The sequence below is a fragment of the Python bivittatus genome, unplaced genomic scaffold (assembly GCF_059951505.1).
Source record: "Python bivittatus isolate LINGU-HERP-01145 unplaced genomic scaffold, Pbiv_v1 ctg000020_np1212, whole genome shotgun sequence".
NCBI classification, from domain to species: domain Eukaryota; kingdom Metazoa; phylum Chordata; class Lepidosauria; order Squamata; family Pythonidae; genus Python; species Python bivittatus.
In genome coordinates, this window is record NW_028277030.1 from 94,358,689 (window position 1) to 94,386,460 (window position 27,772).

Below are 27,772 nucleotides of genomic sequence, written 5' to 3' on the forward strand. Positions count from 1 at the left end.
ATTTGCTATCTCTAAAATAAGACTAGAAATATAACTATTGAAATTCTAAGTAAATGTGTTGAAACAGACTTTTTCATTTTATTTCCTCAGTTGTTATTCTAAATAAAAATGTGGAAACAGTAATTTGACTGACTATTCAATATTTTATTTAAATATGTTAAGGCATATTTTTAAAATCTTGCCTTCATTATTTTTATAAATAACTCAAGGCAGCAAACATACTAATGCTCCTTCCTCCTCCTATTTTTCCCACAACAACAACCCTGTGAGGTGCGTTAGGCTGAGAGAGAGTGATTGGCCCTAAGTCACCCAGCTGGCTTTCATGCCTAGAAGTCAGTCTCTGGATTCTAGACCAACACCTTAACCACTACACCAAACTGGCTCAACATACAGACACTGTGATAAACTGATTTATTGTGAGATGTACGTTTACAATCTTTTTTTATTATACTCAGACCAGATATGATATATAACATTCCTCTATCTTGATCTAACTATCCTCTGAACTAAGCCACAACTTTTACTATACTGAATTTTTGCAGCAGTATTACTTGGTGCTTCAGAATATTAATCACTAGTTCTGTAACTAAAGTAAGTAAAAAAAAAAAAGACATTTATACTATAGATTTAGCATGTGAATAAAAATGTTCTTTAAAAAGCAACTGGTACTGTCATGACTTTCAGAAAAATCTGTTTTCAATTGGTTTTCTGTGCTGTTAAGCCACTCTATGATGTGTCATTCTATTTGGATGGCATGGGGCTGATAGTACTGTACTGTATAAAAAGAAAAGTAAACATTCCTGCCTTGAAGAACTAGGGAAACCAGGTCTTAAACGTGCATGTTTGAAAATAAGTCCTACTGAAGGACAAATTACATTAGCATCATGCACACACAATATTACCAGCCTACTTTTAGAAAATAATTAAAGCTGAAATTGTACTTTTTAAAATGTGTCTTGAATACTTTTTTTTTTTTTGCAAAGGCTTGCAAAGAGAGGCGTTTTCATGCAACGGGCTCCTAGCACTATTAATCAGAAGTCATTAAGCCTACATTTTGTTAACCTAATTTGTGGACTTACACAACCGTACCACCTATGCTTGGTTGTTCCAGCATGGTAGACTAACATGGTCAGCTGGTTTGTGACTTGGAATCGCAAAACAGCCATTTTCACTTCGTATTTTATGAACCTAGCCAATTGCAGCTTTTTAAAAGATGTGGAGCAGATCTGTGACCGACTGCACCGTGTATTTAACGGGAAGAGGAGTTGGTCCCTCCACTAGTGCGCTCTAGTTATGCTAACTAGAATTCTTAAAATTCCCAAGCAGCAGGCTGCAAATTAAAGGATTTGTAGTCCGACACATGCGGAGCGCGCTGAGTTGTGAGAGGAATTCTGAAGAGGGGGGAAAAATACGAAGTTTTGACCCATTCCATTTCTCTTTTTTTTAATGCAGTCCTTGGATGCCAATTAGCGACCGCAGCGCTAGTATTTCCAACTGCGGTTCTCCTATGGTTGCTACAAGGCATTCTTAGTTTCATCGGATCTCGCCCCCCGAAAAGCGTCCCGAAATGAAAAACTTCTCCCCACCGAGAAGCGAACCAATTCAGACTTTATTAGGAGTTACCACGCTATTGCAGCGATAGAGTGGCACATACGCATTTCATTCTTTCCCTGACAACGCTAAGTCGGGCGCCCAGGGCGGAACGAGCCTTCGTCACTTCCTGCTCGATTCCGGCCTCGGCCAATTACACGTCAGCTAACTTAATTCCCCCTCCTTTCTTTGGTGACAGGAGAGGCCCGCCTTTTCCGGCCCCGTTGGGAGCCGCTCGTTCTGCAACATGGTGAGTTCCCTTCTGTGGGGGCGGTTGAGGGCCTTGAAGGCTGCGTGGCGAGTCGGTGTCTACGTGCAGCGGAGGTTAAGGTGGCGCACCGTGAGAGGGTGCTAGGAGGGGGACTTTGGTTGGCTTCCCAGTTCTGAAGGAGGTGACTTCCCTGCAGCAGGGAAGGGCGGCTGTCAAGGCTGGCATAGCTTTTCAAAGGGAAGATTCCAAGCCTTTCTCCACAGAAACCTCCAAGTGTGTAGAAGGCAAACCTTGTTAATCTGCTGCAGTGGTAGTCCTTAAAAACAAAAATGTAGCTGGAGTGTAGTCCCTGTAATAGATGCGTGAAGTTTCCCTGAGAGGGGGTGTGGTGCAGTGGCTGGAGGGATGGCTTGGCCCAAAAGCCTGGAAGTGTTCTTTAATTAGGAATTTGATCAAACAGATGGTCATAAGTAGTTTTTAGTTACATGTCAGGAAAAAGGGTCACTTGTTGACCTTTAGCATTTTATTATATGCCATCCTGATACTTCGATGGAAGAGCAGAAGTATAATTTAGTAGTAAAAAAATAATATCTGCAGTCTCTGTTCAAGGAATAAGAGCAAACAATTAGCTTGCTGGGTGGTCTGGGTTCAAATCCTTTTTCAACCATAAAAATCCTAAGGGTATCCATAAGGTGCCAGCTCTCAACCTAAGAAATGTTATGGTGATCATAAAGCCTAACTCTTGAGATTCTTAGCAGATAAATGGGGTAAAAATGCAATGAATGAACTTCTAAAGCTCGATGGCAACATATATGAGTGGATTTACCTTCTTCCTATACTGTAGTGAGTGTTTTGTCATTTTTTTTTAATGTTAGTTAACGTGGAGATAATGTTTATTCTGACTGCATGCAGAAATCAAGTTCATGATTTGGGAATGTTAAGAAATGAATAGAAAATTTAGTAAAAAATTAACTATTACTACTTTGTTTGTAGGGAACAATACACTTGTTTCGCAAATCACAGCGGTCTCTTCTGGGCAAGTTAACGCAGGAATTTAGATCAGTAGCTGCTGATCGAAGGGTAAGTTTTCATTTTCTGGCAAGCAAACATTCTAATTCAATAAATGCTTAAATATTTTTAAAACAGACTTAAACATGTTTATAAATAAATGTTTATTATTTAGCTCTTTAAATTTTGGAGGAACTTCAGACAGTCATAAATGCTGAATTTTATTTATTTATATTTATTTATTTATTAAATTTGTATGCTGCCCATCTCCCCCAATGGGTGACTCTGGGTGGCTCACAATTAAAACAAAATCCACAAACAATTAAAAAAATAAACACATTAATTAATTAAAATTGATTAATCAATTAAAAGGTCAAGCAGTAAGCAAACATAAAAACTAAAAACATTCAAGATGACGGGGGGGATTTTGAATAAAATAAATTATTTCTTTATTAAAATACAATGAATAACATTGTGTGTTTTAATTGCTCTGGTTATGTCATTTGCCTTAGTGTTTGCAGTGCAATCCTATGCATGTCTGTTTAGAGGTAAGTTCCATTGACTGCCAGGCAAATATGCATAGAATTGCAGTCCTAAGTGTTATTCCCTTTCAGATTTCTGTCTTAGAAGACTAGTTCACACAGTTTCCCATATATGTTCCCAGTGGTCTCCACAGCAGCCATGAAACAAAATGAAGACATGCCTGTGGGAAGATTGTGATGTGAATTCTGCCTTTACATACTTTTGTTCTGATGTCTCACACAAGTATGGAAGTCACAGTATTTGGGACATGATGAATGTTTCTTGCTGCCTTCTGCAGTTGCCCGTGGTTGTTCCAACCATTATTTGCCACATGTCAATTTGGTATTGTGGATTAGATAGCATCATACCACATAGTTATATACTATAGTATTTTCTTTTCGTAGTTGGTGAAAAAAAGGGCAGGTGTGATTACTGTATAAAAAAGTTGATGGTCATTTTCATTCATTAACTTTATTATGTTAGTGTTTCTATTTCCATTGCAATGGATGTTCATATATAGGGAAATAAATTGTATGAACTTGCTTAATATTTCTTCTTTTGGCTTGTTCCTCAATCACTTTCAACCTATTTCATGTGCCAGTTGCTCTCCCATACTTTCCTTATATTATCTTCCTTTGCTAGATGTTTAACATTTTATTTATTTATTGTAGTGAATTGCATAATAGCTCTGTCACTATGTTATGAGCAGCATCTAGCATACTGTCATTATTAAGCAATATTAATTTGTAGGATAGTGAGATTGAAATATATTTAATAGCTATAAACAAACCTTTGACATGGAAGTGGGTTTTGGCTGATAGAAGCGTGTTGAGATTTTATTCTTATTTCTGGTGTTTTCTAATGTGATTTAATTAAGCTTTCAGTTGTGTTTCATAATATTTTAAAATTATTCTTTTTAGCCCTGCTGAGTGCCATGTGCTGGTGGAGAGGCAGAATGTCAATTTAACAAACAAATGGAGGAAAAGTTCTAGCCAATGTTTTCTTTATTAGTTGTGAACATCTGAGATTTAGCTTTTTTGTTATATCCATTAATTTATCTAAGTCTACATCTCTTTGACTTTCCTTTATTAATGGGATATTTATATATGCAGCTATAAAAAACATTCTTATTAACATTTTGTAGTGAGGGAAGCAAAATGTCTTCTAAACACTTTGGATTACAATTCTCATAATTCCTTGCCATTGGTTATAACTTCCTGGGGATAATGGGAACTGAAATCCAAAGCATCTGGAGGGCATAAGTTTGCCTCTCAATGGTTTAAAGTAATGCAGCACAACAAGGTAAGGGGGAAAGGTGTTGTTCCTTTCCTCCATATGCTTTGCTTAATGTAAAATGGTAAGCCATCTGCATTATCAGAAGCTTTCAGTACAATCTTCTAGGAAGTCTGTGAGAACTCTCATGTTACAGTGAACCTTTTGATTATTTTGGTCAGATTTTTAGCTGATCATAGAAATATTTATAGTGCAGTTGTCTATCTGTATGAGTTTTATTTTTATTGAGTTTGATTAACAAATACTGGTGTTCTGGGCCAAGGAATTCTGTCTAATGCTGAAGAGAGACAAAGAGAAGGGGCTGTTGAAATTACCTGTAGCTCAGTAAATCATAGTTTGTGAAGAATTATGAATACATTGATCCTAGACTATGCTCCCAGAGATTAAAGCCATGGGAAATCTGAGCTGAATGTTCAATATTTTATGTGTATTGTAGATTGTAGAGTTTTTTTCAATAAAATCCTGCTCTATTAAACTTGTTTCAACTGTTGTTATTTACAGTCCTGGAAGATCTTGCTGTTTGGTGCAATAAATGTAGTATGTACTGGTTTCCTGCTTATGTGGTGTAGTTCTACAAACAGCATAGGTATGTTACCCTTCTTTTAGTGAAATGATTGTAGATAATAAATGCATCATATTAATATAAGAAAGTGGTTTAATATTGATACAGAATAGTTTTATTTGTGAGCATCATTGATTGTTAGCATTTTTAATTGTTCCTGAAATCTCTCGTCACTTCTCCTTTGATGATTTCTTTACTCAAAGTGTAAAATGATATTAAGATTAATCAAGATTAATTCTACTAAATGAAACTTTGCTTAGATTTATTGGTGTCCAGAACTCTACTAATTGGATGTGCATGCATCATGATGACATTGTGTTGAAATGTCTAGGAACTGAAACAGCTATTGCAACTACAGGTAGTCCTCAAGTTACGACTGCAATTGGGACTGGAATTTCCATTGCTAAGCGATGCGGTCGTAAAGTGTGATGTCATGTGACCACACAACTTAGTGATGGCAATCCCTGCAGTCCCTGTTGCCGTCATTAAGCAAGGATCGTGAGTCATTAATTGAGCACCTCCTTACAATTTCCTGCCAGTTTGCAACAACCAAAGCCAGTCGGGAAGCCAGCAGGAAGTTGCAAGTTCCAGGTGGCTTGCAAGCAGGCTGGCAGGCACAAAGTGGCTGCTGTAGGATGGGGGAGGGTGTACGAGTGGCCAGGGAGGCATGGCGCAAGTGCAGCAAGGCTCTGGGAGGATGTGCGAGGCTGTGTGGGTGGCTGGCGAGGTGTGGTGTGGTGTGGTGTGAGCTCAGATGGTCTGGGGGAGGGTGCTCAAGTGGGGGTGACTTGCCCAAGCAACTTGCAATCTTCCCTGCCGGCTTCCCCATTGACTTTGCTTGTGGGAAGCCAGCAGAGAAGGTCGTAAATTGTGATCACATGGCTGCAGGACACTGCAGCCATCATAAGTGCAAGCCAGTTGCCAAGCACCCAGATCACAATCATGTGACTGTGGGGGTGCTGGGATGGCTGGAATTTCGATGAACAGTAATAACCAGCACTCATTTAGCATCTTCATAACTTTGAACGATTACTGAACGAGTGGTCATTAACCGAGGGCTACCTGTATATTAGGATGCCTTTGTCATTCCTAGATTATACAGCATAGATTGTCTTTAGTGCTCCTTGTTATTCCTTTTTGTCCAGAGACTCAGGATATATAGAAAGAAGTGCAGATTTAAAACTTTTATTTTCACTTTCTGAATGAAAAGCTCCACATAATGACTCCATTACATACCCAGGTATACCCATCCAACTCAAAGTCTAGCTGGTCAGAAGAATCCAGGGAGGATGCTCACTATGTGTAGTAGCTTGTACTGTATGAAGGGCTCCAAAGGACTACCATTCCCATGCATCTTTATAGCTTTCAATGAAACTTGATTAAAGTTTGACCAGTCCCATCTTGGTATTTTCTTCACACCTTCTAATACTTTTCCACATATCATTGCTTCATCCAGTTCAGTCAGAACCACATGTTGTTCTGAGAACTCTTCTGTTATTGTGCCTTCAATTTTTCATTCTGGTGCTTTTTTACACACTGCATAAACTGAAATCTTCCTGAGCAAACCTTTCTGCCTTTTTGGCCTGTTCTGAAAGGAACTAGCATATCTCATGTAAGTCCATTCATAAACATATATGGCCTAATGCTATATATTAATCACTATACAATGACATTATACACTGGTTATCATTAGTGATAATACACTGACATGAATATACTGATGCATGGTTCACTAATTAATATGGCTATACATTATTAACATATTCTAACACATTCCCCATCTTGATACCTTTAGATTGAATGATAGCGTGTGTAGATTAATAAAAGGGTGTAGTGTTACATGCCATCTGTAGAGCATGCAGTTTAAGATATAAATGCCTTGGTTTAACATGCATGTATATACAGGTAGTCCTTGACTTACGACCAGAATTGGGATCAGAATTTCTGTCGCTAAGTGATGTGGTCATAAAACAAGACATCACATGATTGCATTTCTTAGCGACCACAATCCCAGCACTCCCTGTTGCCATTGTTAACTGAGAATCATGGGTTGTGTAGCAAGTACCCACCCCAATCACAGCCCCGAGCCTCAGTAAGGTAAGGGACTGCCTCCAACTCCCCCCACCCTCCTATCTCCCCCCCATCTCTGCCCTTTTGGCCTCCCTGCACCCTGCCTTGTGGAGCAGCAAGCAGCCCCAGAACTGCATGGCTCTGGGGCTGCTTGCCATGCCCCAGGAAGCTGCAGCTACCCCACCCCAGTCCCAGCCACAGTTGCCCTCACCTCACTCTAAGACCCCTGCTGCCCTGTGCTCCACTGCCCCAGCTGACCTTTACCATCTTGCTCCTGTTGCTGATGAGGCATGCCTGGTCTGGCTGCTGGGCTGGGTTGGGGCTGGGCTTCACACTGCAGGGGGAAAAAAAGCCAAAAGTAACCCCTTTGCAAAGAGCTCCTGGGTAGGGCTGGGCTTTGGATTCCGAAAAAAAAAAAAGCCAAAAGCAGCCCGTGAGCTGCGGCATGCCAAAAAGCCCCTTTGTCTTTGCTGCTTTTGGCTTTTTGGGCCAAAGCCCAGCCCCAGCCCAGCCCAACAACCAGACTGGCCATGCCTTGTCAGCAGCAGAAGCAAGATGGCAAAAGCCAGCTGGGGCAGCGGAGCACAGGGTGGCGGGGGGGGCAAAAGGACATAGATGGGGGGAGATAGGCAAGTGGGGGGAGTTGAAGCGCCCCTGTGGTCATAAGTGCAAGCAGGCTGCCAAGTGCCCAAATTTTGATCATGTGACCATGGGGGTGCTGCAACAGCCATAACTTTGGGCACAGGTTGTAAGTCCCTTTGTTCAATGCTGTTGTAACTTCGAACGGTCGCTGAACAAATGGTCATAAGTCAAGGACTACCTGTATTATTGCAATAAACAAAACTATGAGTCCAATACATAGCTATAAGACAAGATGAATAGCAATATTTTAAAATCTTGTGACAGAGTGTCAGCACCCTAGGTGGACTAGGCAGGAAATCAAGCGCACAGGAAGACTAAAACTACTTTTCTTGAGAATACACACACACACACACACACACACACACACACTATATAGGTATAATAAAGGAATCTTGCAAATCTGATTGTGCTGTGAAATGAAAATTTATATCAACAAAGATCCCAGAAAGTAGGATGTGTAAATGCTTCTGGACCTGGTCAAGACCTTGTGTGCTTTATTTATTTAATTGCAGTTTTTATTCTTGGTTAAATATCTAATGAATATACCACTCTTCCATTATGTGGTTGTGTAGTATACAAGGTACAACTTTTTATAGCAAGGAAAGCCATTACCCCCATGTTATTTTGTTGCTATGGACAAGCAGGCCGTTGGCCTAATCTTCCCTCCTTTGAGGGGATTTGTTTTGGTGCGGGTGGGGAGAAAACTTGAAGGAGGCCACAGGTAGGGGTAGAAACAGTGTATGAGTCAGCAATGTCTTTGATTAATGTTGGATGAGTTGATGATTGAAGATGGGGCTACTTGAGTATTTGCATAGTATGTGAATAATCTTAAATTAAAATCATCGCTATACCCCATTTTCTTAAGAGAGAAGTTATATGCTAGTGATCTTGAGTATGTGTGTGTAGTGATATTGGCTATACCTGTCACTGTTTTGTGATCTTGAACATTTCTCTAAGGAAATGTGACAGTTGGTAGACAAATGTTTTCCCACTCCTGCTCTAGGCATTGATCTAAAGGGTAGGAATGTAATAGATATGATCTTACACATTATATAAACACCCTTGCAATTTTTGCATATTTTTTCACTTGCTGCATATCATCTAGTTGCAGTGGGTTTGTTTATTTTTTCAAATTTGTATATTGCTGTAATCTGCAAAGACTTTCAGTTGTTAATAGTAGCAACCAGCATACATCAAAATGTCCTGGAATGCTAATTAAATTAACAAAATTAAAAGATTAATACAATTTAAAAACATAGGAACAGTAACATCCTAATAATACAGAGGTAGCATTCTCCTGCTCTCCAAATGTTCTCTGGAGGAGCCCTATTTGCTATAACTTGCAGAAAACAATCAGAGAGGGGGCTAAATACATAACAAGCCACCTTCTCTAACCTACCCCAAGCAACTACACCCAATGGTCAGCTATCTGGCAAACCCACTCAAACTGGCTTAACAACCACCTACCAATACTTCTGCACACTTCTTATTCAGCCCAAAGCGCCCTGAAAAACGGGGTTCTCATGGCAGCCCACCACTCTCCCATTAATGCCCAAAGGCTGAAGGGCTCACCGTCCATCTGTTTTTTCAGTCTAGGTAGGGGTATACTCCAGCTATCATATTCCCACCTGGGGAGGCCAGCCATATCTAGCAGTTTAGCTGGCACCCACTGGATAACAAATCTCCACTGGGCCAATATTATAGATGACCTACAGTTGGAGCCCCTTAAATTGTTGAGGCTGCCTGGTCTAACCTGTTGCACCAGGACCTTCAAGCACCAGGCCTCTGCAACCACCTTTAGTCCAGTACTGGGATCCTGGCCTGAAAATACAGCTTTTTCCCCCCCAAAATCCCCTAGGCAATACGGAACAGCAGGTATTGGCATACTTCCCAGGCAAAGAAGCTGCTGGGAGCATCTGCCCTGGCTCCCCCTTCATCCTCCATCAGGCCCTGGAATATGCTTCTGCCAACAAAATCACTCTGCCAGATCTCCTTTCACTTTCATCCAGATGGTGCCATCACAATCCTGGTAAAATCATCCTTTCATTCTGCCAATAATCACCTACCAGGCTGAGAGGATTTATTGAATTGTTTGTTTATTTAATGGCAAGCCTTATAAGCCATCCTAATTGAAGCCCATTTTGAGTGGTGTACCATTCCCCATTTTTGCAAATTCAGATTAAAAACAAAATTAAACATAACAATATACAGGTAGTCCTTGCTTAACAACCGAAATTGGGACCGGCAACTCTGTCGCTAAGTGATGCGGTTGTTAAGCAAGACATCACATGACTGCAGTGGACTTACAACCTCACTTTCACCCCAGCTGATAAGCAAATCACCCATGGTGGTTAAGTGAGACATCACATGACTGTGACTTGTAATTTTATTACCAGCTTCTCCATTGATTCTGCTCGCTGGAAGCTGGCTGTGAAGTGCACAAATGGTGATCACATGACTGCGGAGACACTTTGCCGGTCATAAGTGTGAGGAATGGTAGGCCAAATTGGGGATCACTGCCAATTTGGTAAAAAGTGTTCATGTGAGCATCAAATCCTGCTCAGGTCTCCAGCTTAGGCCACCTTCCTGCTCTATTCCCAGCTAGCTATAGCGATTGAACATGTCAAGTACTACAAGGCTGGCAAGCTGAGGAAACAGGAACCACTTTCTGGAAAGATCTTTATTGTGAGTAGCGTAATGTAACAGAGTCTTGAAAACCTACAAAACGAATCCTTCTGCTCAACTTTTATCTTCTGTATTTAAAGCAGAGTTACACTGAGCCCCTTTCTTGTGCTTCCCCCCTCCCCTGGGCTCAATAATTTCTTTTGTAACAGTTTGTTTCTTCTCTTAATTATCTTGCTACCCCCTCTGTGCTCCTAAGATCTGCCAACAGTGGACTTGGGCTGTCTAAGAGCCTCCTCAGTTATGACTCTGCCAAATAATATAACTTGCATAATCACCACAGAGACGACTTTGACACCTCCACCTCATCCAAGTAACAATTCAACTAGGAACCAGGCTTCTCCAAGAGCCAGTGAATCTCCAAAGGGTGACTGTTTGCTGGTCAGATATTTTATTTCTTTTCCTTAACTCCTTCAGTCTTCACTCTGCACTCCTCCATCCCGCAGCACATATGAAGCTCCTGAAATCCTACCACTAAATCCTTACACTTACCAACTCCTCAGCTGAATATCCACTATTATGCCATCCACAATAACATCTCCAAACTCCCACCCAAAACTCACTTTAAGAAAGCAACCCTCTGCCAGATGCCATCCTACAGAAAAACTCCCAGAGCCTAAACAGCTTCCTTAAAATGCCTTGTGGTTAAATGGAGATTTATTTGGCAGATGCATGTTTATTATCTAAGAAATTGCATAAAGCCTAACAATTGTTTATTAAAAGCAACATTACATTTATTTACTTAAAGGCAGGTAAACTAAAAATTCTTCATTATTGATTTATATGATAGTAAAATGGGAATCTTCTTTCCACAGCTTTAACTGCATATACCTATCTAACAATCTTTGATCTTTTCAGGTATGTTTCCTTTTTAAATTCCTGAGTTAATTTTGTAACACTTATGAAAAAATTATCCTTTTATCCAAATCCATGGGTTATGGCAAATAGCTTTTAATATTCCCTAATAAATCCTGTTTCTGTTTGTAGGTGGGATGCAGTCCCATTTATATCTACTCAGAATTAAATCCTATGGAATTAAGTGGAGATGATTGCCAGATATATGATATAGGATTGCAGCCTAAATGTCTTTTCATGTCATAAGAGATAAGTTCATAAAAATGGTTCACATTGTTTCATGCCGTGCCCAATTCAAAAATAGTTTTGTCAAATCTGCAATCAAATGACATTTAAGCATGCTTAAGTCCCATTATGACACCAGTACTTATTTTCTTGCATTACATTCTAAAAGTACCATTACATTTCACACCTGATAAGAGATTTATCTTAGATCTTTCCCATTTTATTCACTGCTAAACAATAGTGGTGTCAATATTGCTGATGTCAAAAGGACAGGAGATTATCTTACTTTCAGCCAAGTTTAGCTAGTATTAATAGGAACCCTGCAAGTTGGGATGTTAATGAATATCATTGTTATGTCTTTAATCCCACTGTTGTTTTCTCTGAAACTTGGTGGTAAAAGTATTTGCTTCTTACATAAACGACAAGCATTTAAAAATCCCTGTCAGCCCCTCAAGATAGGCCAGGTCAGGAAGTCCACTGGTTCCAGACACCTCTGGAACTCTACTGTATTAGTAAGGTATAACAACAGAATCTTGTATACCAAATAGATTTCTCTTTGCTTTGTCTTATACCAAAGAAAATCAGGGTGGGGTGATCTTGAGTTTCTTTTTCACCCCCTCCTCTTTCTCAGGGCTGAGTTGGTGTTTACATAACTGCTCTTGCATTCCTTTTTCAAAATTAACTCCATACTCCCCTACATTGAGATTGCAGTACTCTTATAAAAAAGTAAGTCTATTAACACAATGGAATTTAATTCTGACTAAATGTGTATAGGGTAGTACCACTGCATTGATTTAATGAGACTGTTGGACAGAAAATCTACCACAACCTGAAAGAAAACACTTGATTTGAGCACTTTAGATACAAGAGACAATTTTTTATTTGGGCACCATTTGAGTTTAATGTACCAAGTCCATTGTTTCTGAAATAATCTGATCAGTTTTCATCAATTTGCATCATTTATGTCAATATACATCATTTACATAATGACATAATTACATACATTAATGTAAATGAATAAATTTGGATTTAACAAACATTCAGATTTAACATACAGACCTCCCCTTCAGTAGTCTGTTAAACTGAGGGTTTATTTTGTTACTGGCAATTAATATGTTAAATGACAATCAAATTTTGAATTATTTTTATAAGTTTTATAAAAAAAATTATAAATTTTTAAAATAATTTTTAATAGCTAGATTTCTCTTATTTTAATTTTCATTCCTTTTTTTTATTTAGCTTAATAACATGTTTAATAAGTTATTGGGTAATGATGAAGAAGCCCAGTCCATCGTATTCATTTGGGTAAGTTGGATAATTAATATTTGGTGTCTTTTGAAAATATTCTCTTAGTGTGAAATAAACATGTTGTTAATTTATTAGATCAGTGTTTGTTTATGAAGAGATACCATTTTAATTGAGTTCCACTAAATTTAAGAAAATTGTAATGTGCACATAAAAAGGGCATTATACGTAATGTTTAATTCTATATTGATTTGTGCCCAAGAAATTAGAGGATGCTCAATTTGAGATATGCATACTACATTCATTTGATCAAGTACGGTACTACTAGCCCAGAAATTGCCAGCCTGTGGTTGACAGATCAGATCAGGCTCTATGCTGTTTTATGTAGCCTCTGGGAACCTTACATAGTTTTACTCTGTTGATGGAAATAAGTCACACAAGGTGAAAAGTGAATTCTTAAATTGCAAGAATGGAGAAATGCTTTCATTTTACATCTCTCACTTAAAGCTGTGTACAGTGTATTCTGTATCTTTGAAATCTTTGGTGCCTTAGGGGTTCAAACTGCATAGCTAAATAAACCTCCAATATGTACACCTCTGTTTCAATTAGCAATGGTAATAAAGAAGGAATGTAGGCTATCTCCTTCTTTTAGAGCCATTTTCTTTTATCAGTCATACAAAGTTTTATAACCTGCCTTAGTCATACAGATATATTATCCAAGCCAGCTTATATGAATTAAATTTACAATATGAAATATAACAAAAATAACAATAATATAAATATCAAAGTGCAGCAAACAAAAGAATTATGTCCATATCTGTTGCTGAGATAATTATGTGGACATCTTTGCGAAATCCTCAAGACATGAGCTCAACCTAAGAAAGACTTTGCCCCTTTTTCAGCCTTGGCAAATTCATTATGAACAGACAGTAAAGAAGACGTAGTTATATAGAAGTTGTCCATAGTAAATGAAATACTTCCCAAGTTGTCTGTCCTTCACCTAATGTACCATAACATTTAAAATATTTTTAATAAAAACAAAATAACAGCAAATAAGTAAATAACACGTTAATTTTCTAAACATGCTTACTTGTTTAGAAAATTAATGCATTATACTTTCTGATTAATATTCTTTTTGTCTGTACTGATTTTGAAATGTTTAATCTCCTGAACTGCAGATTTGAGAGATTTGAAGTCCTAGCAGTATTTGCTTCCACGGTTCTTGCACAGCTTGGAGCACTTTTTATACTTAAAGAAAGGTAGGAATACCCCCTGCTTGTGCTTTTAATGATACATAACTGTTTAATCACTGTGGAAGGTAACAGTTTTTCCAATGCTAGAACACTTTTTTAAAAAACAGCAATTCCAAGGGATAGTTTGATGTTTTATCTATAGGGAACCTCATAGACTTGCTGGTGCATGCAGGATTATATATCTGACTAACAGATTTCTAAATAGAAGTAACATGTTGATTGTAAAAATATCATTCTTGTGTCTTTCAGTGCTGAACGATTTCTTGAACAACCAGAGATTCATACGTAAGCATTTTTAATTAAAAAACAGTAAATAAATATTACAAGTATATAAAGTGGCATAATTAATATAGCAATTAGTACATTATATTATGCTTTAAAGCGCAAAACTGAAAATGATATGCTGTCATGACTTTGAGGACAAGGGCAAAAATCCACTTGAGTTCAATGAACTGGGATAGTTATTTAATACAAATGGATTTTATGTATAGGTAACTTTAAATCATACACATAATGAATTGGGCAGAAGTCTTTTTAAAAGGTTATGTGTTCACTACAGAGGATTTAAAATTCTGATATGTATTAAATAGTAAAGGCTTAAATGTAATATACATGTAGCCCTTGTTATCTGCAATTTCATTATTTGTAGTTTTGGGTGTCCATGGCTGTTACATAGAAATGTAAACTTTTTATGTGTCCATGATTTTAGATTTGTCTGGAGGTTGTGAGATTTGGATGGGAGAAAACTGGCTAAATTTGAATCCTAGCAAGACAGAGTTTCTGTGTGTCCATCAGGGTGCTCTGGAAGCTCCAGCAGTATCTCTTGTTATGGAACCATTTCCCCTGAAGGAGCTAGTTCACAAATTGAGGTTCCTTCTGCATTCACAGCTCCTGCTTAAGCAGCAGGTGGAAGCCATGGCCAACAGAACATTTGTCCAGCTTTGGCTAATGTGCCAGTAGCAGCTCTACCTGGGACAAGAGGAACTTGCTACAGTGATTCATGCCTTTGTTACTGTTTACTTAGATTACTTCAACACTGCATGGGGCTGCCTTTGAAGACTACTTGGAAGCTTCAGTTGGCCAAAAATGCAGTGGCCTGTACACTATCTGGCACTTGCCAGTGGGAGTGCATTACACCTATGGACCCTGCATTGCCTTCCTATAAGCTTCCTGTTGCAATTTAAAGTGTTAGTGTTAACATATAAAGGCCTTTGACTTGGCACTAAGCTACCTTCTAGTTCACCCACTAGAACTGGCTTGACCTTTTCAGTCTTTAGAACATCATCAGCTAGTGTTTCCCCACTTTCAGTAGGGGCAGAAGGCTGAGATGCTGCTTTTCCGTAGAAGTGCCATCCACTCTAGAATGGCCTCCCACTGCAACGTGGGCTGGCTCCAACTTTGTCTGCCACCCGGAAACAGTTGAAAAATTATCTCTTCTGGAGGACTACTGAGACTTGAGGCCTAGTTTTTGAGTTCTATAGTTTTTGTATGTTTCAGGGTTTTTATGATTGCAACTGGACTGTGGATGTTTTAATGACTCATGCAGTCCTGTAAAACCTCTGAGAGTCCTGTACTGTGGGGTAGAAATGTAATAAATATTTAGTTTGTTTCTCTCTCAGCTAAGAAGTTCCCTATTTGAATAAGTATTGAATATAATTAAATTGAATCCAGTTAAAACTAAAAAAATACTGTGATTAACAGAGCCTAATAGCAGTGAAGAATAACTAATATAACTATTCTTTGTATCTGATGACATGTTATATTGATAAAGATTTTTTTTTTTTAGGGGTCGATTGCTGGTTGGTACCTTCGTAGCACTCACTTTCAACTTGTTCACCATGCTTTCAGTTAAGAATAAGCCTTTTGCTTATGTGTCTGAAGGTATATAATGAAACATTTGAAACAAAAAACTAAATGTTTTTAGCTTAGAAAAAGCTTTAAAAAATAACAATGTTATTATATTAATTAGTAGCCAGTCATTATTGGTTGTTGCCACCAAGCCCACCACTTCCATCCCCTAAATCTTTTGATAATACATAGAAGGACTAGGAAGGAAGTAGGGGTAGAGCAGAGGCTTCCTCATTTTCAATATTTTAGAAAATGTGAAAAACAGTGGCGGTATCTCCTATTTGGAAACAGTTTCTTCTGTTATGTTCCCAAACTGCACTGCAGGTGAGAACTCCCTTGCTGGGGATCTCTGCACTGCTGGATTTTTTCTTTCTATGAGGGCCATAGACTTGGCCTTGCAGGTGGATTTTGGAAACTGTCTAATCTAGATGATCATTCGTGTAAGAAACATGGTTGTGTTTATGCTGAACGATGCAAATGATTTTGTATTTCTTCATCTGCATATCTGTAATGTTAAAGATATGCAAGATATGGACAGACCTGCAAGCCCTGTACCCAGATGCATTGCTGATTCTAAGGGACAGAAAGTGCAACATAAGAAAGTAATTTGGGCTCATTGGCCAAATCAGTTTAATCTCATTTCAAATCTTAATGCAACGTGTGCAAAAACGTTTAAAACAAAGATTTATGCAGAGAGACTCTTAGGAGTCTCATGTACCCACTCATGTCCCACCCCAAATTCTTTCTGACCAATGTGTGCTCATTGAAATACTTCAGGGTCTTACATTTAATTGTAATTTAACTCTAATGTGTGATTTGGGTGGCAGCTTGGTCTTGCTATAACACCTGCAAATAATCCTTGACTTGCAAGTTAGTTTTCTGATAATCTTATTCAGCTGGTCTTGTGATTCTGGTTAATAGTACTTTAAAAATATAATAACCATGCTGGCATTATAACTGAATAAAGCCCTTCCCCTTCCACAATTTGACCAGAACATAGAATTGTGCTTTCAATTAGTAGAATAGTATATTGTTTATTTTCATTTAAATTTACTTTTAGGCTGATTTTAAAGGTAGGTTTTCCTCTGACAATATACATTGCAGTAAAGCAATAATAATAAAGAAAAAGAATTCCATTTACCCAGCATTCCTGAAATACATTTGAAAAAAAAAAAATGAAAACAAGTGTGATGTAAGAGGGGTTTTTTTTGTTTTTTTGGTGTGGGGGTAATTTGTTAGTGATGTAAAATTTTCAGATAGATAAAATACTAGCTGAACTTGGCCTACAGTTGAACCTGATACAGATGTGAGCAAGGTTACATTATACTTATGATACCTTGAGTGTTCTGTTAATGATCAATTACACTTCTCTCTACAGCTGCAAGTACAAGCTGGCTTCAGGAACATGTTGCAGATCTCAGTAGGAGGTGAGTAAAAAAGACATTCTAAATCAGAGTGAGCAACCTTTTTGGGGCTGATGAACATATTTGGAATTTTGAGACTGTGTTATGGGTGCTCTCACAAATAGTTGTAGGCAGGAGAGACTTTTTTTATTAACAAAATGACTCCCATATTAATACACCCATTAAGTAGAAGACTGACTGGTAAAGTAGTTCCTTGTTGTGGCTCAAAAGTGGTAAACCTGAAGCTTTAGGACAGTATTTTTCAAACTTGGCAACTTTAAGTTGTATGGACTTCAATTTCCAGAATTCCCCAGCCAGCATGTTGCCAAGTTTGAAAAACAATGCTCTAGGACTTTATGTAGCCCCAGACTTCTTTTTTCTGCCTCTTATGGTGTAAAGCAAAGTTAAAATAACAACTGCTTTCTCACGGGCCAAGAAAAAGACAAAATCCTGGTTCAATCCACATGCACAACAAGGTCCATTTTCTCCCAGTATTGCAGCCTTTGCTTACTCTCCCTCCAAATTCAAAGTGTGGTACCTAGGTTACCCATACCTCTTTTATCTGCTAGATACTTTCTCCCACTATCAGCTTACCTTACCATAGTCTTTCTTTTTGCAGATGAGTTTGGTTTTAGAGAAAGTCCTGAGTTGAAGCCACTCACTATTTTTATTTTCTAAGAATGCTTATACAGTATGTCCTCTAAACCCATTGTGTTGCGTCTATGATGCTAGAGGCTGGTATTTACCTTGAAGCATACCAGCTGGTCCATTACCTAAAAAATATATATATATTTGAAAAAGGAGTTGTTAAGTAGAAATAGTATTCAGAAAACAAGGGTAAAATATCTCTATCTAACTCTTCATTTGCATCATGTGCGCTTCATGTTAATTTAGAAGCCTAATATGCTCACATAGCCAATTATTCTAGATTTCAGCTTGATCTTTGAAGGAGTGGGTTCCTGGGACATGTTTTAAAGCAATAATAAATTTCAAATGCTCAGGAAAAAGCAAATGCAATTTTATTAAAACGGTTCCTTCTTATGCTAAATCCCTCTAGTTTATTTTAAAACATCTCTCCCTGAAAATAGCTGGATAGTTTCTGTTTCTTAGCAACTTTGTGCTGTGATGTAGACAAAGACAATGAGACAAGCAGACCAAGTCTTGGGTGTGGGACGTTGTGCCATTCTTTTGATTTTCTGCCATTGCCAAATACATATTGTTTGGGAGTTGCTGTGGAAATTTGATCTATTGAAATGGCATCTTCCTGTCTTTCTTGTTCATAATCACTTTCTCACAGAAGGGTGTTGGTTTTTATTTTTTAAAATAGGTTTATTTTTCCTTTTGGGGAATGGCCAGATAATTTCTGTTTAATATGAAGAAGGTTGACAAATCGTCATAATCAAAGTCACAGTCATAGTCACAAGAATATGAAAATAATTGTGTTTGCATTAGGTCAAAATTTCTCCTTTTCTTGGGGAGGTGGCATGCTCCTTCCCACCCATTTATGAGTTAATATGAAAGTCTTAAATGGTAAAATCAAATAGAACTGAATTTCCTTACAGTCGTGTTCCTGTTATCTGATAATCTAACATTGGGTGCAAATAACCATCTTAATAAGCGTTTCTTGAAAAAACTCGTGAAGAATTTTTTTTCTCCTAGGACAGTTTTCTCACAATCCAACATACTCATAAAATCTGTTAAAATACATTGGGTCATCAACTTGCTGCAAAAACAGAAACTGCTATGAAAACACTTTTAAAAAGGCACTCTGAAGCAGATTTGTTTTTAATATTTTCTGAAAGCCTGCATTGCAGGATTCATGGCTAGGGTTCTTCAAACCAGCCCATTTCCCCAGCCAAGGAAGCCTTACTCCTAATCCTACCCATCTAATTTATCTAAGGGGATACACAGACAAACATGTAGAATACCTAAAGCTCTTTTTAATGTTCAGACAGGATTGTATGGGTGAAGATTGTCTTTTAGATGGCTTAACCTAAATTGGGCACTAATTCAACAATTAATACAAACCTTAATTGCAGTTGGTAAAATACTAATAGCAATAGACCTTGTGTAAAATTGGAGTTATGTGCTCTAAATTTCTGATCCCTTCCAACATTTTGATAGAAATCAAATGCATCCCTCTCCTTCCACAGAAGAAACTGCCATAACCAATTCTGGCCTATCTCAAAAGAGCTAAGCAGGATCAGATTGTTTAGTATTTGGATACTAACTATGTACTAAGTACAAAAAGAACATCCTGGAATAAGGCAATGGAAGAATACTTTTTTTGCCAGGAAAAATACATGGACGTATACATGTAGTCATGAGGAGTTAAATTTGAATTAAAGGTGATTATATGGATTCACGCTGTTTTTTGACTTAGCTTTATATTGTATTCTCTGCCAACAATGTCCTAGAATCTCAGACCAAGATCTCCTTTATTTGTTTCTTGTGTCACAGTTATCACGTTGGTATCTCTCCATCTTCAGAGAGCTACTGTACTGCCATACAGATAAGAGTGTGCTACCTTTCAGCTTCCTCTTTATTCACTAATTGATATTATTTATTGTTACTTTTAGCTTGTGCGGTATCATTCCTGGACTGAGCAGCATCTTTCTTCCACGCATGAATCCATTCATCTTGATTGATCTTGCTGGGGCTTTAGCTCTTTGTATTACATACATGTTAATTGAAATTAAGTAAGTACTTTTGGATGGAATGATAATATTAATAGGCATTGGATACTTAAGACAGGAAGGCCCTATAATGTTATACTTTTCTCTTTTCAGTAATTATTTTGCAGTTGATACTGCCTCTGCAGTAGCTATTGCCTTGATGACATTTGGTACCATGTATCCCATGAGTGTCTACAGTGGAAAGGTATTGCTTCAGGTGAGGCAAAGAGTTAAGACCTTTGTACTAGCAGTTAGAGAATGGCAATCAATCAATCAGTCATTGCTTACTGAGGTCAGCAAAACAACCACAATAATTCATTCTGTGAAGTGTTTAAACATTATTCTTTAATGGCAGATATGGCATCGAAGAACTTGCCTTATGAACCCTTTCTTGACAATTTGTTGTTTAAAAATAGAGGTTAAGAGCTGCTTTGCACATTCTTCCAATGACCTCTAAATAGCTTTCTTTCTACAACAACTTCTAATTTTACATCTAGTTCTATCTATCAGTTTATTAGCATACCTTCAGGACTTGGTAGATCATAGCAATATGCATAAAGCTTTGTGGCAGTCTTTCTCCAGTAGCTGTTAGTGTGGAAATTAGTTAATTAAATTAACTGGAAACTTAATTTATATATCCTTTGTAAGAAGGGAAGGGAAATTTTTCCTAGTAAGAGAGGTTAGGGTTAGAAGTTGATAGGAGAAAAAGAAAGGTAGCAGACAAGGACAGGTCTCTTAAAAAGAGAGGGTGATTCATCTGCCCCTTGAGGAAACAGACAGTAAGGTTAGTTATTTTAGAACGGAGTAGAATGGAGTCTGTGATTACTTAGGCCACTGTGCTTATTTGTATTATAGGTTGTATGTGTACAGTTTGTTCTCTGTCTATTCTCAGTAGATAGAGTAGCGTGGATTAATATCAACATCTTATACAGTATGTAATTAGAATGATAGTTCTGTACCCAGACCGATCTGCTTATTGAGGGCTAGTCCCTTAATAACATCACCCCCTTAGTCTTGCTATCAGATTGTCCTGCAGTAACAAAATACTTGACAATTGGAAAGCAAAAGGATTGTCCAGACTCAAAAACTGGGGGAAGGCTAACCTCCAACTAAACAGATAATGGCAGCTGTTCCTGGAGCAGGAAACTGCTGCTGTATCAGGGTACTCTTTGAAACTGTTGGGTGGCACCTGGCATGAGAAAAGACCTAGATTTGTCAGGGAGCTAAGAAAAGAGGTGGACTGTGAGATGAATGGATAGGATTTACTCCACTGCAGATGCCAATAAGAAAAATGGCAAAATCTCTAGGCAAATTCATAGTCAAATAGATAGATGGCACACAGTGTTGTTAGATTAAAAAAAAAAATAGTATGACAACTTTGAGTTACAAAAGAACAAATCGTCAAAGACTAAGACTGTGTGGTTTGGTATGTCTGTATTCAAACTCAGAAAGGATGCTTTTTGTACTGTAAGCTGCCACCCACTCAGCATGTCTTTTAGAAAATCATACTTGAATAATGTGTCTTTATTTTCACACACATTCACGTAATATAGAACAACCAGTCAGACTGATTCCCTGATGTCGATTGCTCATACTTTAATAGTAGCAAAATAATGAATCTTTTGTATTGTGGCTGAATAAATTATATTATGAAAATGTAAATATTTTGTTTTTTAGACTACACCACCTCATGTGATTGGACAGCTAGATAAACTTATCCGAGAGGTAAGTTAATATAAAGTGTTTCATATCTATATAATGATCAGGACTATTCTTTCACCTGTGCATACAGAGAGATGTTTCTGTGCTCCCAGGGATAGAGTGAGAGTGACTTTAGGCAGTAGTCTTTTACCTCTTGAATTGCTGTTATGACTGTGCTGAAAACTTCTCTCATTTGGTTGAAAAATTTTATGGGATTGCTGGAGAGGACCTATTTACTAATTGTGGAACACTTCTGATGATAATCCAAAGATGCCTTCTTATTCATAAAATTGTTAGATCTGTTTTATTAAGCTATTACAGTCATATTGTTTTATTACTATATACAGTATCTTTGTATGTCTTGAACCAGGTTTCTACTTTGGATGGAGTTCTAGAAGTTCGAAATGAACACTTCTGGACATTGGGGTTTGGTTCCCTGGTATGTATTTATCCACTTAAATGACTTTTTTCCTCTAAAAAGCAAGTATGGATAACATAATGAAGAAATAAATTCTAATAGTTTCTCATCTAGGGATTGCAGGATGTACTAAATTATTTCAAAGGTATGTTTCTTTCTTATTGTGCATTTGTCCCAGTCTATCAATTTTATTTGTTACAGACTGATGAGTTTTTCTTAATTTGCCTTCTAGGCTGGATCAGTTCATGTGAGAATTCGAAGAGATGCCAATGAACAGATGGTACTTGCACATGTGACAAATCGGTTAAATGCGTTAGTATCTATTTTGACTGTTCAGGTTTTCAAAGATGACTGGATCAGGCCTGCATTGGCCACTGGACCTATTGGAAACAATATGCTGAACCTTTCAGATCATTACATTATTCCAATGCCGCCTCTAAAGGCAGCAGAAAATTCCAACCCTGCTACATCCACTCCAACTAAACCAAGCACCCCACCTCCAGAATTTGCTTTTAACACGCCAGGTAAAAATATGAACCCGATCATTCTCATGAATACTCAGACAAGGCCCTATGGACTTAACTTCAACCATGGAACTGTACCTTACAGCAGTGTCTTCACTCAGGGCTTTGGATTGCCAGGAACGGGGGTAACCCAGGGATTCAGGACTGGCTTCATCAATGTTCCCCAGAGATATGGAACTGGCACTCGAGGTCAATCCAGACCCTAATAAACTATTTCTATATTTATTGTTTGAAATTACTTCTTCAATTATTTTATTGCTCAGTTTTCTACAAGACTATTTGATTTCCTGGTAACTAGTATCAGATATTTTTAAAAATCATGAAACTGTGCATTCATGGATTGAATTTAATTTTTGATGCAGTTATCCATTTCTGGCTATAAAGCCATAGCTTTATAAAAAATTATTGCAATCACATTTTACTGCTGGTCTTGTAAATAATTTCAGCACAGTACATGAAAGGAACTCCAGAAAATAACAATTTTGCAAAGTGGGATTCTATATTATTTTTTCTTAAATTATTAGGAGAGTGTTGTCTATTAACAACGGTCTTTTCTTAAAACTTTGTCTCTGATGTAATAATGCAATCATTTTTAAAAGTTATTTTTTCTGAACTATGGAAAAGTGATTATTTGGTAAGTCCAGCAAACACTCCTGAAATTCAGTTTGATATTAAAATGCTTATGGGTAATCGTGTTTGAGGAGTTAGAGGAGAACTAAATGAAATACAGCTGTGTGGGAGGACAACCAAGGTCATCCAGTGATCTGTAACTGATTGTTAGAAATATCACGTCCAAAACATCTCATGTACAGTTACTTTTCGGGAAGAAAGGTGGCATCGAAGATTTTAAACAGGAACATGGGGATGGTTAGATTTTAGAGGGAAGCTCCCCACCTCAAAGAGCATAGGCCTGAGGGGAAGAGCTGAAGTGGTCCTGACTACCTGAAGAGCTGAAAATTCCAGAGAAAGGCCTACAACTGTGGTGCCTGGGATCAGAGAGAAGGATGCCTATGGTGGTGCCCAATTACAGAAAAGAGATGGAACTGAGAGCAGAGATGGAGCTTCAGAAACAGGGTGAAGCAAGGAAGGTTCTGTCTATCTTTTCCTCCCCCCACTCCCATGCCACCATAAATTGCAGGCTCAGGAGAAATAGTGCAGATGGACTAAAGGAAAAAGGCATTTGGATTTTCTGAAAGCTGGCAGGGAAGGAGATGCTGAAGAATAAAGCCCAGAGCTGCCAAGCAGTAAAAGGGCCCTGATTTCGCCTCATCCTGAAAGAACCTACAACAGGATGGTTTTGTTAATCTAGCATCCTGTTGTGGAAATACAGTAATTTCAGCATTCAACTGCTTTATATTCTTTTCAGCCTGATTGAAAGAAATTAGTGCTGACTGCTCAGTTTTTAGCCCCCTCCCTCCTTTCCCTTGATTATATGACCCAGAGCTTCTGCAGCCTGTGCTGTGCTTCCTGGTGCACACATACAAACTTGTATAGACACAGTATGACCTAGAGCAGAAGCACTTCACTTGGTTACACAAAATATAATACAGGGCCCTTCTACGGCTACTGCTGGGGAAGGGGTTGGAAAGAATTCCAAAAGCCATACTCTGCAAGTTTTCCCTACCTTGTTAACACTCCTTCTGGATGAAGGGCAGCAAGAAATTTCTCACAGGAGCTCTAGCTCATATCTAACAAGCCACAGATCAGCCCATCTGCTTTTCACCAGCACTGTCAGGTTGAATATGTTTTGTTCTGCTAATAAGTATTTGTGAGCATGGATAGTTGTATACCTACTGTACTTGCACTGTGTGTCATAATTGGTTTTCCTTCAGTGACATCTTCAGTTCTAATGAAGAAAATTAAGGATAGCAATGGCCAGTTTGGGGCTAGCAAATGTTTCCATTGTGGAAAATCGGAAAGGGACTCGCTTTTTGAACAGTCAGCATGCTTGGAACCCCATTTCTGCAGCAAACATGTAGAATTGCCCTTCTTCAGCTCCCCCCCCCCCCCCAAAATGAAGGTACCAGTTTACCCTGCAGCATTCAGTGTGGGTATGATTATCTCCACTGGATAAATGTACCATTCCTTTATGACCAGAAGGTCCTTTGAAAATTCTCTGATCTATTTCTATCATGAAATGTTCCAATTATGAATGGGCAGATTGTTCTCTGTTGATCAGAATTGTGGTAGCATCATGGTGGATATATGTACAGTATAAATATTTTCTTGATCCATGCACTCTGCTCTTCCACTGAGATTATAGGCAAGTTACCTGTAGCAAATATAAAGTTGATATGGATCAACATACAGTGGTGCTTAAGTTTCTGAATCCTTTTGAATTTTCAGTGTTTCTGCATGACCTAAAGTGTGATCTGTTCTCCATACAAATCCTAAAACTAGGTAAAGAAAATCCAATTAAATAAATGAATAAAAAACTTTATACTTGTTCATTTATTTATTGAGGAAAATGTTCCAAGCTACAGATTTGTATGTGGCAAAAGTATGTGAACCTCTAGAGTTATCAGTTCATTTGAAGGGAAAATTAGAGTCAGATGTTTCTATCAATGGGATGATAATCAAGATCAAGTGTGAGAGAACCTGCCTCATTTGAAGAACAGAATTCTATCAAAGTCTGATCTTTACAACACAGGTATGTGGAAGTGTGTCATAGCTCAAACAAAAGAGATTTCTGAGGACCTCCAAAAAAATAGTTGTTGATGCTCACCAGGCTGGAAAAGTTTACAAAATTACAGGTGGTCCTCACAATGACCACTCATTCAGTGACCACTTGAACTTGTGACAGTACCAAACAAGTGGTACTTTTGACCAGTCCTTGAAGTTCCAGCCGTCACAGCATCCCCCCAGTCACGTGATTGCAATCTGGACACCTAGCACTTGGCTTGTGATTGTGACATTGCAGTGTCCCACAGTCACATGGTTGCCATTTGCAACCTTCTTTGCTGGCTTCAGACAAGCAAAGTCAATGAGGAAGCTGGCGGGAGTTTGCAAATGGTGACCATGAAATATCCTCGCTTAACGACCTGTGGTGATTTGCTTAACAATGGCAACTGGGAGTGCTGGAATTGCTGTCGCTAAGTGGCACAGTCACATGATGTTGTACTTTATGACTGCATCACTTAGTAATGGCAATTCCAATCCCAGTTACCATCATTAACTCAGGACCATCTGTATTTCCAAAGAATTTGGGCTCCACCAGTCCACTGTTAGGCAGATCATGTACAAATTGAGGCCATTCAACATCATTCTTACCCTCTCCAGGAGTGGTCGACCAATCAAGATCACACCAAGAGCAAGGCACGTAATTCTCTGAGAGGTCTCAAAGAAGCCCAGGGTAACTAAAGACCTCTCTCTCATTGGCCAATGTCAGTTTTCACAAGACCACCATCAGAACACTGAACAAAAATGGTGTGCATGGCAGGGTTGCAAGGAGAAAGTGACTACTCTTCAAAAAAAAATTGCTGCCCATGTACAGTTTATGAAAAACCATGTGGATAAGCCAGAAGGGTATTGGAAGAATGTTCTGTGGGCAGATGAGACCAAAATAGAACTTTTGCATTCTGTTTGGCAAAAGGCAAACACTACATTCCTGCGTATGAATTTTATCCCATCTTTGAAACGTGGTGGTGGTGGTATCATAGTTTAGGCCTGTTTTGTTGCCTCTGGATCAGGACAGCTTGCCATCATTGATGGAACTATGAATTCTGAATTGGACCAGCAAATTTTAAGGGAAAATGTCAGGGTATCTGTCCATGAATTGAAGCTCAAGAGAAAGTGGGTGATGCAGCAAGACAACGATCCAAAACACACAAGTTGTATGACCAAAGAATGGTTAATGCAGAAGAAAGTTAATGTTTTGGAATGGCCAAATCAATGTCCTGATCTTAATCCCATAGAAATATTGTAGAAGGACCTGAAGCAGGCAGTTAATCTGAGGAAGCCCACCAACATCCCTGAATTGAAGCTGTTCTGTAAGAAGGAATGGGAGTAAAATTCCTCCAAGCTGATGTGCAGGGCTGATCAACAATTACCTAAACTGTTTAGTTGCAGTTATTGCTGCCCAAGGGGGGCACACCAGTTACTGAAAACAAAGGTTTACACACAAATATGTAGTTTTGGATCATTTTCATCAATAAATAAATGAAGACGTACAATGTTTTTGACTCTTTTGTTTAATTGGGTTCTCTTTATCTAGTTTTAGGACTTGTGTGGAAAACAGATATTTTAGGTCATATTTATGCAGAAATATTGAAAATTCAAAAGGGTTCACAAACTTTTAAGCACCACTATATGGATTAAACTGAAAACAGATATTACTTGTAATGGTAAATAATTCTTTAAAAGAAATTGTGGCTGACAATCCAGTATAATTCCAAGAAATTAAGCAAAGAAGGAAAATCATCACCAATTACACAGATGTATTTTATTGAACAATGATACGTGGCTATTTATAGTGGTGCTCTCTTTCTAGCAACTACTTAAATCAGTTTTTAAAAATTAAAATAATAGCCTCGTACTGTAAGAAAGTGATCAGTTTATTTTCACTGAACATAATGTACGTTGGATGCACTGCAATCAATAAAATTAAAAAGAGAAAACTGTACCTGTGTGTGCTTTTTATCTTATCTATATAACAGTTCAACCATTCTTGTATATTCTAGCTCTGACACATTTAAATCTGCCATGATGCACAAGAATTCCTACTGTCCAAAGTTATATTTAAATGTTGTTCCAATATGAATAGTTTCTCCTTCCCTGATATACAATTGTTGTACAGCTCATAAAAATTATGTAATTTCTTCCTTTCTATGCACTGTCCTCATTGTGTATATTTCAACTAACACTCCCCCCCAATTTTATATAATAACTACTACAGGAACAGAAAGAGCAGAATATAATCTTAAAGACTTGGTTTTAGTGGTAGTTGCTTCTTGTTCAATATATGTGCAGAATCTACCCCATTAACTACAGTGTGTTTATGCTACCTTATATAACCTCCTTTCCATATTGAATTCCTAGTATGTCAA

At 38.0% G+C, this 27,772-nt stretch overlaps 1 protein-coding gene across 15 annotated transcripts; it reads left to right on the forward strand.

Moving 5' to 3' along the window:
- Positions 1-1,794: 1,794 nt before the first annotated feature.
- Positions 1,795-27,357, forward strand: SLC30A6 (solute carrier family 30 member 6). 15 transcript variants are annotated; one of them, XM_007435348.3, is made up of 14 exons: positions 1,795-1,840; positions 2,795-2,881; positions 5,126-5,210; positions 11,396-11,438; positions 12,900-12,965; positions 14,084-14,164; positions 14,408-14,443; positions 15,945-16,039; positions 17,385-17,433; positions 19,989-20,108; positions 20,199-20,301; positions 21,762-21,809; positions 22,156-22,224; positions 22,436-27,357. In XM_007435348.3, exons 1-14 carry the CDS (start codon positions 1,838-1,840, stop codon positions 22,931-22,933), a joined length of 1,383 nt encoding a protein of 460 aa, XP_007435410.1. In that variant the 5' UTR covers positions 1,795-1,837; the 3' UTR covers positions 22,934-27,357. The 15 variants fall into 15 exon arrangements, with proteins under 15 accessions (XP_007435410.1, XP_088000513.1, XP_088000541.1 ...); XM_088144387.1 differs by lacking the exon at positions 1,795-1,840 and adding an exon at positions 10,500-10,583 and having other exon boundaries at positions 2,827-2,881; positions 10,780-11,438; XM_088144415.1 differs by lacking the exon at positions 1,795-1,840 and adding an exon at positions 10,500-10,583 and having other exon boundaries at positions 2,827-2,881; positions 10,864-11,438.
- The last annotated feature ends 415 nt before the right edge of the window (positions 27,358-27,772 follow it).